The sequence below is a fragment of the Corvus brachyrhynchos genome, unplaced genomic scaffold (assembly GCF_000691975.1).
Source record: "Corvus brachyrhynchos isolate BGI_N302 unplaced genomic scaffold, ASM69197v1 scaffold245, whole genome shotgun sequence".
Lineage (NCBI taxonomy): Eukaryota > Metazoa > Chordata > Aves > Passeriformes > Corvidae > Corvus > Corvus brachyrhynchos.
In genome coordinates, this window is record NW_008238988.1 from 5,404,215 (window position 1) to 5,415,867 (window position 11,653).

Genomic DNA, 11,653 nt, shown 5'->3' on the forward strand with positions numbered 1-11,653 from the left:
GCCAGGGAGCCGTAGCAGCCCGAGCACTGAGGGGTGGCCAAGCTGCAGGAGAGACAGAAAAAACAGACTGAGGGGTGGCCAAGCTGCAGGAGAGACAGAAAAAAACCAAGCATGGACTTTTAGGGATGAATAATTTCGCTCCGCCAAACTTCTGCTCCCAGCACTGGTCAGGGTGTCAAAGTTTGAAGGCACAATAGCTCCAAGGAACTTGGCTTTGATGAGACAGCTACAAGAACAAGAGCACCAGGCCCCACAACACTGGTCAAGAAGAGCCAGAACCTCTGAACTGCTCACTGCACCCCTGGGCAGCAAGCGAGGGACTCGGAAGTGAAGTGGAAAGGAAGTATTCCAAGGCCAGGCTGCACAGGCCTTGGAGCAACCTGGTGCAGTGGAAGGTGTCCCTGCCCATGGGGTGGAACAAGGTTTTAAGGTCCCTTCCAGCCCAAACCATTCCATGATGACGGGTGACAGGGCTGCCAGGATGCCTCATAAGAGTTTTGCTGGGGATACCTGACCATTCTCATCCACACCAGAGATTCCTGCAGAGTTTTGTGCCAGGTCCCTCCCAGGACTTCACCAGCTCTCACTTCCCAGAGGAGAAACCCCTCTGGAGATCATTTCAGAGCCCTCTGAAATGGATCCCAGCCCTCCTGAATGAGATTTCCTGTGTGCAATCACTACCTGTGAGCACCATCCACATCCACCTCTGAGCTGGTCACTTCTGCCCAATTAAAAACAGCTCCTTGTGAGCTGCAGAAGGGAACAAAAAGTCTGTCAGAGCCTCCCTGCCCTATCCACCTTGCCCAAGCTGCCTCTTCCACCAAAATTTTTCCTAGGAGCAGAAGCCAGGAGCTCTGTTGCTTCCCCAGAGGGCAGCAGAGCAGCAGCACAACCCTTACTCACCCTCCTTCCCTGCCCCCGAGCCGTGACAAGTCATCATCGCTGTCGTAGCGCCTCGGATTGTCGAAGAAATAGGCCCTGGAGCTGTAGCTGTGGCTGTTGACCATCCCTGCTGGAGTCTGCCAAGGAGGAAGGAGTTAGGCCAGAACCAAAACATTCCCAAGAGTCACCCCAGGGGCTCCTCCCTGCACAGAGGAACTTGCCCAGGCCTACCAGGTTCTGGGTCAGTCTCTGAGCGCGGAAGAACAGCACCACGAAAGTGGTTGGCACCAGCTCCCAGAGGAACAGGACCACTCCAAACACCACGTACTCCTCGCTGCTCACCTCCATGTGCACCTGTGGGCACAAGGCAGAGGGTCTGTGTCATCCTAGCCACTCACAGAGCTCCCAAAAGCTGGAACTGGGAGTGCAGAGAAACCCTCCAAAGGCAGGAGTCCCTAAAGCAGCACAGTGACCTTCACCTGCCTGCTGCTCTGGTTTGGGTGAGCTGGTTCTGCTCAGAGTGTGCTACCAGGGCACTGGGAGCTCGCTCCCCACACCAGTGGCTCTCCCTCACACACAGCCACGCCTGATTAAGCATTGCTGTTCTGCTCTAGTTGACTTGTCCCTCCTCTCCCTCAAAAGAAGAGTTGGCAGGCTGAGAGGGAGGAGCACAACAGGGAATCCTTCCTGAAGAAGTGGCTGGAGAGAGGAAGACTCAGGTTTGCTGGGTGGAGAGAGCTTCTGAAAGCAGAAAGGCAGCTCATGTGGGGGTTCACACCCCCCAGAGCCCCCTTTTCACCCTCACAGGATGAGGAGTGACTGCATTTCACTTCACTGGGTCTGGATTGGGGGTCACACACTCACCTTGTCTGAAAGGTTGTCCCAGCCATAGTTAAAAGGACCAGGAACATTGTCTGGAGATATGGCCACAGCTACCAGGTTATAGCAAGCCCTTGAGGAGTACAGGAGGGCCACTACAGATCCCACCAGAATAGCCTGGCAGACAGATGTTCCCTAGGACAGGAAGAAATAAAAGGAGTTGTAATACAGAGCTGTGATGTTCTTCCCCGTTCCCTTAAATGCATGAACAGCTGTGCAGCCAAGAATGACCCAGAACATTTGTATGTTGTTGCTAAAATATTCAGAGCTGGGTAAGAGCTTTCTCATGTGATGAGTTCATTGCAGGAGCTGCACAGCCAGAGCTGCCTGGGAGCAGGGAAGGATCTGAGGCACTGGAGTGTCACTGGCAGGACTTTGTCAGTCAGCTCCAAACTGGGGGTCCAGGGAGATGCTGCTGCACCGCCTGCCTTCCTCTGGGAATCTCCACAGGGCCAACAACCAACCACCAGGAAAATCAACTTCTGCTTTACACCCCATCAGACCCTGCAGAGGAGTTTCACTTGCAGCAGCTCAGCACCCCAGCATTTCATGGTGTTTGTCTAGAAAAGAAGCCCAAACATTTGGGGTGGGAAGAAAGTCCCAGAGCTTGAACTCCTGAAGGGAGCCCACAGAAAAGATGGAGAGGCACCATTTACAATGGCCTGGAGGGACAGGACAAGGGAATGGCTTCAAACAGACAGAGGGCAGGGATAGATGGGATATTGGAAAGGAATTCCTGGCTGTGAGGGTGGGCAGGCCCTGCCCAGAGAAGCTGTGGCTGCCCCTGGATCCCTGGAAATGTCCAAGGCCAGGCTGGATGGGGTTTGGAGCAACCTGGGATAGTGGAAGGTGTCCCTGCCCATGGCAGGGGTGGCACTGGATGGGATTTAAGATCCCTTCCAACCCAAACCATTCTGGGACAAACTTAGTCCTTGTTAAATCCATCCATGAATCCCCTTCAGTGACTGCTGGGAGGCACCAAGCCAGTGAGGGGGCAAACACCCCTCAGCACCTGAGCTGCCTTTGTGTTTAAGCAGAGAATCTGCTGGGGAAGCTCATCTCACTGGCCTGCTCCACATTCCAGCTCTGCTTTCCCAGATTTGGAGCTCAGGACAGTATCTTGAGAGAGTCAGTAGGAGAGAGGTGCCAACAGACAAGTGACAGCACCGAAGCCCAGAACACATCCTGCTGTCACTGGTGGTGAGCCCGTGCTGCTCAGGCCAGCACAATGAGGCACAAAGGCTGCTGAAGCAAATCTCCAGCTCACAAGGACCACAGGACAGGAGCTGGCTGCAGTCCAGCCTTTCCCATGGCTCCAACTTCCCCACCTTCAGTGTGGAGGCAGCAGCCTCCAGCCTTGCTGCGTGGCTTTGAGTTCTGGGGCATCTGTGGAACATTTCTGCTCATCCCCACCCCGTTTCTGCAGCAGTTTCCCACACACAACGTCAGGGGATGCCCCCAAGGCAGGGGAGGGAGGCAGAGACCTTTAGCAGACAGCCAGGGTGAGTATCCAAGCGGACAGCTTCCCTGGAGCACAGGCCAGGGGCAGCCTCGGGCATGTGAGGAGAGGAAGCTCCTGCACTGGGGGAACTGGGTGAGTTAATGAGTGTCCAGAGCCAGTCAGAGCTGGAGACCAGGCCCAGGCCAGCAGGGGTGGGAGCAGGTTCTCTGCTCCTGCCTGCTCCTGGCTCACTGCAGACCTGGATGCAACCTGCAGCCTCTGGACAGCTGTCACAGGAGCCAGGTAGGACACGAGTCCCAGCCCACACATCCTGGATTCTGGGAAGCCACCCGATGCCCTCTGCTGCTTAAGGAGCCAGACATCTCCTACAGAAGGCCTCAGCTTCAACTGGCTGTGCTCAGGTGCTCTGGTTTTTCCTCTAAATGTTTCCAGGCACTCAAGTGGACACTGATTGCAGCCTCCTGCCACACTGCTGGTGTGGCTTTTCCACTCTCCCACCTGCTGGAAAAGAGCTGTGTGTGTTCAGGCCCTCACCCGTGCTGCTTTGGGACAGGACCTACAGCAACCTCTCCTCCCATTCCAAGATGCTCATCTCATCCAGGACATCTCATCCTGCCCAAGCAGAGCCCAGCTAAAGCTGGATTTCTGGGGGATTCCCTTTGCAGGGAAGCATGACACACCCGCCACAGGTAAAATACACAGCAAAAACTGCATCTGCTGCTCTTAGAGAGCCCTCTCTTCAAGGCAAACCCAGGATTTTCTGTGCCTAAAAAGCAGAAGCAGCTCATAAATCTGTTATGCCAAAGCTGCAGACAAAGCATTCCCCTAAAACACGCAGGAAACGTCATTCCCACAGCAGGAGCGTGCACTTTGTGGAGGGAGGAATCCAAGAGTTGCCACCTCCCCACCGGAAGGAGAATCCGAGCAAGAGCAGCTCAGCTGTCACCAGGCCAGCGCTGCCCTGAGTGAGCACACCCAGATCCAGCTGAGCAGTCCCAGTGGGAGTTCCCAAGGCATTCACCCACCTTGGACTCGAGGTAGACGTTGGCTGAGGACATCTTTCCCAGCTTGCACATGCAGCAGGCCAGGGAGATGGCGCAGAGGATGAAGAGGCTGTCGTTGACCAGGGCCCGGGCCAGGACCGTCCACCTCAGCTGCTTCTCCGGGACCTCGCCGTGGATCAACATTGCACAGGTTAAATTCACAACTAGGAACAGGAGGCTGGTGAGGATGGAGCCCAAGTACAACAGGACCCTGGAGAGATGGTGAGGGGAAAAATGGTGACTGAGGCAAGGTTCGTTCTGCACATCCCTTCCAGCAAATTTCAGGGGTTGTATTGGCAGCCCAAGGCTGCAGAGGATTTGTTGGAGCTGCTCTCATAACACATGAACAGCGTAAGCAGTCATGAGTTACAAGACTCATCTTCTGACAGTCAGGTTCTTATCTTGCAGATTTTAAGTGTTGCTCCAGCTCTGCATTAACTCCAGTCAATAAGCCATGAGTCATCACAACCACTGCAACTCCTTTATTGAGAGCCACTGGAGCTTGCATTTTCCACCCTGGGTTTCCCTGGGAAGCACCTGAGCTGCACAAACCTGGGGCTCACCCATTGCTCAAGCCTTGTTCTGCACATCTTTCCTGGGCTGGGACAGCTCAGAGCGACCCTAAGAGTTCACCCAGGGGAACTGGGATGCTTGAGCTCCCTTGGCACCCCTGACACTCCCAGTCGTGCTCCAAGGCAGAACTCTGCTCCTTTGTCAGAGCACAGGGGTGGAATTAGAGCTCTGTTCAGCCTTTGGGGCCTGACCCCCCCATTCCCCCCCATTCCCCTGGGACCAGCTTTGAAGGGAAGGTCAGGACAGCAGCACTTACTTGTACTTGTTGAATTCAGCTGCACATTTCACTTTGAATATGACCTGCAGGAAAGATTTGCACAGGGTTATTTTACACAGCCTACAGTTTCCTTTCAAATTGGTCAAGAGATAAAAAAGGGAACCAGAGCTGGACATCTCCAAGGACTCTGGATTTTTTATTAGCATCAGGTCTTGCTCTGGACCCCAAAGACTGGTACTTTTTTCCTTGTACAAGCCCAGCCCAAATACAGGTAGCCAACAACCATAAACACATTTAACACCCCATATCTGAAAAGCACTTTAACACCACACCTTAAAGACTTCAAAAAAAAGAAGGGAGTTTAGCACTTAAAGTCATTAAAGTCCTTCAAAAATACATCTCCTTTTCCCAGTGTTTTGGGCTGTTTTAGGACCTCAGCCATGCTGGATTTCCGTGTTAGAGAAGTAGGGACAGTTTAGGAAGGTGCAGACACTCCCAAGTCACAGCTCAGATGGGACTTCCTGCTGCAAAGGGACAGGGAAGCAGTGCTCACACTGCTCAGGAAAACAGCCATGGCAGGAACTGGGTTGTGACCAGCTCCAGGTACAGACCCCATCAGGAAGGATCCCAGAGCTGGGGTCACATTCAGCCACAGGCAAAGCTCATGTCCTGATTAGAGACCTTGAAGGAACTTGGGAAGAGACAGAGACACATCCAGACAGATCCCACCTGTACTTGTGGGATCACTGCACAGGTGTGGAGGTTCAGTTTCTCTTCTCCCACAAGGAGCCTTCCCTGTCAGCAGTGAAGGATCACTCATCTCCTCCCAGGCATCCTTAGTCAGCTTTTATCCTGGTGGGATTCCTTGGCTCTTGCTTCCAAGTCAGCACTGAGGTAGAAATGGCACATGAGCTTCAGGAATCAGGCTGCTGCCAACGGGATTTCCAGAGACATTTCAGGATCTGAGGGTTGTCTGAGCCACTGCAGCGGTTCCAAGCATTTCAAAGGACATTGGACAGCTTCAGTGATTCTATTCCAAGAGTCACTTCCACTGCCTGCCTCCTCTTCCCAAGGCTGAGGGAGGACGAGCTCAATTTAGTGGGTAATGAGACATGGCTCTTCAGCAGAGGGAGGTATCCAGCCTCAGGAATGTTCTCTATCCCATTGTCCTGGCCCAGACAAGTGCAGGAGTGGGGCACAATCCTCTCTGAGCCCTAAAACTCATCTGAGTTACAGGAAACTGGGCCTTGGAAGGGCCACGTGGTGACTCCAAACCAGAAATATCCCTGAATCCTCCATCGTTTGCCTGTAGGTGACATTCAAGCACTTTGGGAGTGTCATGGAATCACTCAATTGCTGAGGTTGGAAGAGCCCTCCAAGGTCATCCAGCACAACCATGCATCCAGCACCACCACATTCACCACTAAACCATGCCCTGAAGTGCCACATCCACGTGGTTTTTTTAAACACTTCCCGGGATGAGGACTCCACCACTGCCCTGAGCCTGTTCCAACACCTGACCACCCTTCCAGTGAAGAATTCTTTCCTAACATCCAGTCTAAATATTCCCTGGCACAACTTGAGGCTGTTTCCTCTCGTCCTGTCAAAACAGGCATCGGTGGCATCCAGCTGGGAAACTCCTGGTTCAGCACCCATTCCAGCAGCATGGAAATCCATGGAGGAATCTGTACTCCTGCTGTGACTCCCTGAAGAGCTGTCTGTAACCTCAGCCTCTGAGCAGCACTGCAGAGCCCCTGGCTTGTATTCCAGCTGGGAATGTTGTGTTCTCAGCTTGCAACAGCCCCTCAGCTGAGCAGGGAAGTGCCCCTGGCTCACAGGAAGATGCTGTTTTGGGCAGGACTCTGTCCCCAAAGCCTCCCCTGCAGCCCCAGGGATTAAGGCACACAAAGCTGAGTCAGGGTTAAGAGTGCAACAGCAATTTGAGCCTCATGCTTGGCCCGCTGCCATGGAAAGCAGAGGGAGACCACAGCTCCAGCCTCACACTTTTATTAGCCCCTGGATAGTTGTTCCTATAACTTCAGGAAGGGAGCAGACACCACTGTGTTGGTGGTTTTAGTTATTAAGGCTGATAAGTTATCTGAAGGTTGCTTTTCCTTCCCAGGGACTGGGTCAGGAGGTGGCACCACCAGTGTGCACAGGGTGTCTCTGGGTTCTTATCCTTGAGACAAGCTCTGAGCCTCCTGCACGGGGCTCTGCTGCTCTCTGAGCCCAAGGACGGCCGAGGCAGAGGGTTCTGCTGTGAAAAATCCAGCACAGAGAGCTCAGGAACGATCCTGTTCTTCAGAAAAACAGGAAAAATAGACCCCTGTGCTTCAGCAGGTGCAGTAGGCCAAGCTGTGAGCAGCAATCCCTGCAAACTGAACAGTTCCTTCGGATCTGAGCTGAGCCCAGCTCCAGAAGTCAAGCATGAAAACAGGGAACAGCGGTCTCAGCAGCCCAGAGCAGCAGGACTGGGAACATTTACTCCTGAACAAGTCTTTTACAGCAGTTTGGAATACTCAGGTGCCTTTCCAGAGCCATGGATCCCCTGAGCATTCCACATGAGCCAGAAGGTGAGGCTGAGATGAGTTACAGACCCCAAAGCCCCCTGTGATGCCAGAGGCTTTTGGATTTGTGATGAGAGGATTTATCCCATAAAAGTGATTTCCTTGTTCACATCACAGCCCAGGGAGCCCCTAAGGGTCTGTTCAAGAGACACCCTCACCCTCAGAAGGTGCACTGGAGGTGTCACAGCTGCTAAGGGAAGATAAGTGACACATCCCAGATCCCACAGATGAATCCAAGGACCACTCCCGGTACCTGCACAAGGCAGGATCTTAACCCTAACAGCACTTAGGCTGTTATCAACAGATCTGAAAGACCCAGGAATTTGTCATTGCCCACTGGAATCAAATTCTCTTTTGCTTCATAAAGGCAGCACCAGTTTGGGCTCTGCAGGTACAAGACACAGCCGTGCCCTGCCCCAGCACAGCTCAGCTGCAGGAGCATCCCCAGACAGATCCCTTCTCTCACCACACGAGATAATGGGAGCACAGCACAGACTATTTTGGGATCACACCTTGTACCAAGCGTGCAAACCCCCCCCTCAGCCCACAGAGGAAAAGCTGGAACTCTCCCTGAGGATCTCTCACCATCCTCATTAATACCGAGATCATTCCATGCCATCATGGACACAGGCTGCAACTTTGCATGTTCCCTCCTTTCCTAGAATAGCTGGTCCCCAGCACGGCCACCTGTTCATCTGGAAAACAGGGGAATCAGCAGCTATGGGATGGAGCAGTTTGGGGTTTCAGCGATCCCTCACCAGCTGTCCCTGCGAGGCAGAGGGCACTGCCAGGTGTCTGCGAGACAGGGAAGGTGAAAGAGGGAATTGAAGGATGGAGACTTTTCCAGTTTTCCATCTGAGAAGATCCAGGACTGTAAAGACAAACATCTCCCAGGCTGGATGCTCTTTCCATGCCTGTCTGCTGCAGGGCAATTAGAGCAGGAAGAGATGAAAGGGCTGATGTCATTTCATCAGATGGAGCACTTAGAGAAACACACACAGGTGAAGGGCTCTGGCCACGCCATCAGTCCCACCAGGCCAACACTCCTTACTCATCCCTGTGCCAGCTGCTGATTCCCAGGACAAGCAGGGGTGCCAAGTGCTCAGGAAGGTCCTTAAGATCAAGGTTGTTGTGGCTGCATTTCATGGAATCATTTGAGTTGGAGAAGACCTCCAAGACCATCAAGTCCAACCTGCGCCTGCTGCCCACCTTGTCACCAGCCCAGAGCTCTGAGTGCCACCTCCAGGACTCCAAACCTCCCTGGGCAGCTCCTTCCAATGCCTGACAACCCTTTCCATGAAGAAATCTTCCCTAATATCCAATCTAAACCTCCCCTGGTGCAACTTGAGGCCTTTTCCTCTTGTCCCTTGTTCCCTGGGAGCAGAGCCCAACCCCCACCTGGTTGCACCCTCCTGTCAGGGAGTTGTGGAGAGTCAGGAGGTCCCCCCGGAGCCTCCTTTTCTTTCCTCCAGGTTAAATATCCTGAGCTGCCTCCGTGTATTTCCATCTCCATGCAGCATGCTCCTGACAAAGACCTGGGGAAAAGCTGGAAGTGGCAGACTCTTGGGAAAGGTGGCATTATTCAAGCAGCTGGAAGCACAGGAGCTATTCCAAAGGCAAGGCAAAGGAACATCCTAGACTGGATATCTGAGCTATTGAGGCAAGATTGGGAGTGGATCTGAGGAATTCTGACCTGATGGACTGTGAACTCCAGATTCCCAGGAAAGGACTCGTTCTAGTACAGGCTGAGGAAGAGATGCTCCCAAGCTAAAGGCATTATTACACCTTTTGATGTTCCAGGTGGAAAAAGTATCCCAAGGGAACCTACAAGAGAGCTGGAGAGGGACTTTGGACAAGAGCCTGGAATAAAAGGACACAGGGAATGGCTTCCCACTGCCAGAGGGCAGGGTTTGATGGGATATTGGGAAGAAATTCTTCCCCATGAGGGTGGGGAGGCCCTGGCACAGGTTGCCCAGAGAAGCTGTGGCTGCCCCTGGATCCCTGGAAGTGTCCAAGGCCAGGCTGGAGCAGCCTGGGACAGGGGAAGGTGTCCCTGCCCTTGGCAGGGGGTGGAATAGGATGAGCTTTAAGGTCCCTTCCCACTCAAACCATTCTGGGATTCTGTGAAAAAGAAATACACATCCCACACTCGTTCTGTCAGGTCTCTGCATCCCCTCAGGAATCTCCAGGGCCAAGATGGGACAGGAAGAGGACAGCCTGTCCCCACGGAGAGGAGGAACACCAGGCAGTTTAGCAAATTTGAATTTCAGCCCCAGAACAGCCTGGAGCATGAAGCAATGCCACATCTCCACGGGTATCTGTTCCCTGGAGCTTCTTCCCCACCACCATTCCATCCCCAGCCTCTACACAGCCTGAGGAGCCCCCTAAATTGAGCAAGATCAGCTTGAATAACAGCACTGGCCATTTTCTTCCCCAGATGCCATTTCTCCAGCATCTCCACAAAGGAGGCTCTGTGTACAGGGACAATGAGCCAGGCCCTCAGCACAGCAGCAGCCCATGCTTTTATCCAAGGACATCTCGGATCAGGAAGCCACCCCCAGGCCAGCAGAAGCCCAGTGTCCTTCCACAGGCTGCTGCCAAGTGGCCCTTAAAAAGTGGGAATGGATGGGCACGTTCTGCTGGAGTCACACCAATAAACACACCAGTCACCTCTAGATCATGGGAGCTAGGAAAGCACCAGAGGCTTTCCATCCAGCTGCCCTCTTTCTCCAAATCGCTGGAGCTTCACCACTGAGATAACCCAAAAACCCCACAGAGTGATGGACACCCCTCCTGGTGGCACCAGGGAAGCGTCAGGCCCTCCCTGGAGCTGAGCAAGCAGACCCATTTTCACAAGTCACTTTATCCTTCCCCACTCCAGATTCGCAGCTCTTATTTCCTCAGACAGGATTTCCCTTGGCTCTAGGTCTTCAAGGAGAAAGAAGTGGGATATATGCAGAGTTCACTGAAAAACAGATATCGTGGGAGGAGGAGAAGCCTGGGAATCTATTTGGATTTACTTTAAGAGGACCTTTAAACAAGCCTGCAGAGGGGCAAATCTGCTGTCAAATCCAGTGACCTAGAAGAAAACAGAAATCCAGCCACTCTGTGGAGCAGAGCACAGAATCCCTGCCTTTCCAGGGACAAAAACCCCTCCTGGCTGGAGCAATTGGGAGGTCAGGCTCCCTTGAGCAGACAAGACAGATTTGTGCACTCTATGCACCATTTGTTATTCCACTGCCACTCCATCAACAACACCTCCGACAGCTTTTGCAACAGGCAGCTCACCCCCCAAAGCCTCCAGGTGTTTATTGGGAGAAAAAAGGGGGGGGGGAAAAGAACCCAAACAGCTGAACAACCCCACTGCTCCAAGTATCATGTGAATGCTGGTGTCCTGGGGAAAATGAAATCATAACTCCCGTGGGTGACACATCGGAGCGACGGAGCGATTTCGCTGTGTGCTAGCGATTCCTTTGTGAGGCTGGGGAACAGCTGAGAGCTGCAGAGCAAAGAATCCCAACAACAACAACAAAGCTGGAAGGAAAAAAAGTGGTGACTTGTTTCATAAATAGGCAGCGAACCGGGAGGCAGGCGAGCAGAGGGCTGCTCACGAGAAACTGGAGCAGAAACAAAATATTCAGGAGGAAGATGGGGAGGGGAGAGCCAGGGCTTTAGGAGATAAAGGCAAGTGGAAGGACTAAGGGAAGGAGGCTAAAAAAATCACAACACGAGTGATGGGAAACCCAGAAAAGCAGGGACACAGCTCGGTGACAATAACAAGCGGCTCTGCACCGTCCCAGCAGCGATCGTGGTGCTGGGAAGGGGCCCCCCTCAGCTTCCCCGGGCTGTTGTGTGAGGGATCTCGGGGTTTTTTTTGTCTGACAAGCTGCGGAACAACAAGCCCGGTTCGCAGCGGAGCGATGGAGAGAAGGAGGGAGCGCAGCAACAATAGCAGAAGAGGCTCTGGCTGGGGACGTAATGGTTGGCATCACTCCAGGCCAGAGCAGCCCCCGCCGCCGCCCCCTTCTGG

General features: G+C 53.3%; 1 protein-coding gene across 1 annotated transcript in view; it reads right to left on the reverse strand.

Annotated features, from left to right (window-relative positions):
* GPR137C (G protein-coupled receptor 137C) overlaps nucleotides 1-11,653 on the reverse strand; it is a 13,941-nt gene that overhangs the window by 1,134 nt on the left and 1,154 nt on the right. The window contains exons 2-7 of the mRNA XM_008637363.2: nucleotides 5,096-5,139; nucleotides 4,249-4,477; nucleotides 1,747-1,896; nucleotides 1,114-1,236; nucleotides 904-1,019; nucleotides 3-42 (exon numbers count right to left, since the gene is read on the reverse strand). Coding sequence (XP_008635585.1) covers nucleotides 3-42; nucleotides 904-1,019; nucleotides 1,114-1,236; nucleotides 1,747-1,896; nucleotides 4,249-4,477; nucleotides 5,096-5,139 — 702 coding nt within the window. The remainder of the gene's footprint in view (nucleotides 1-2; nucleotides 43-903; nucleotides 1,020-1,113; nucleotides 1,237-1,746; nucleotides 1,897-4,248; nucleotides 4,478-5,095; nucleotides 5,140-11,653) is intronic.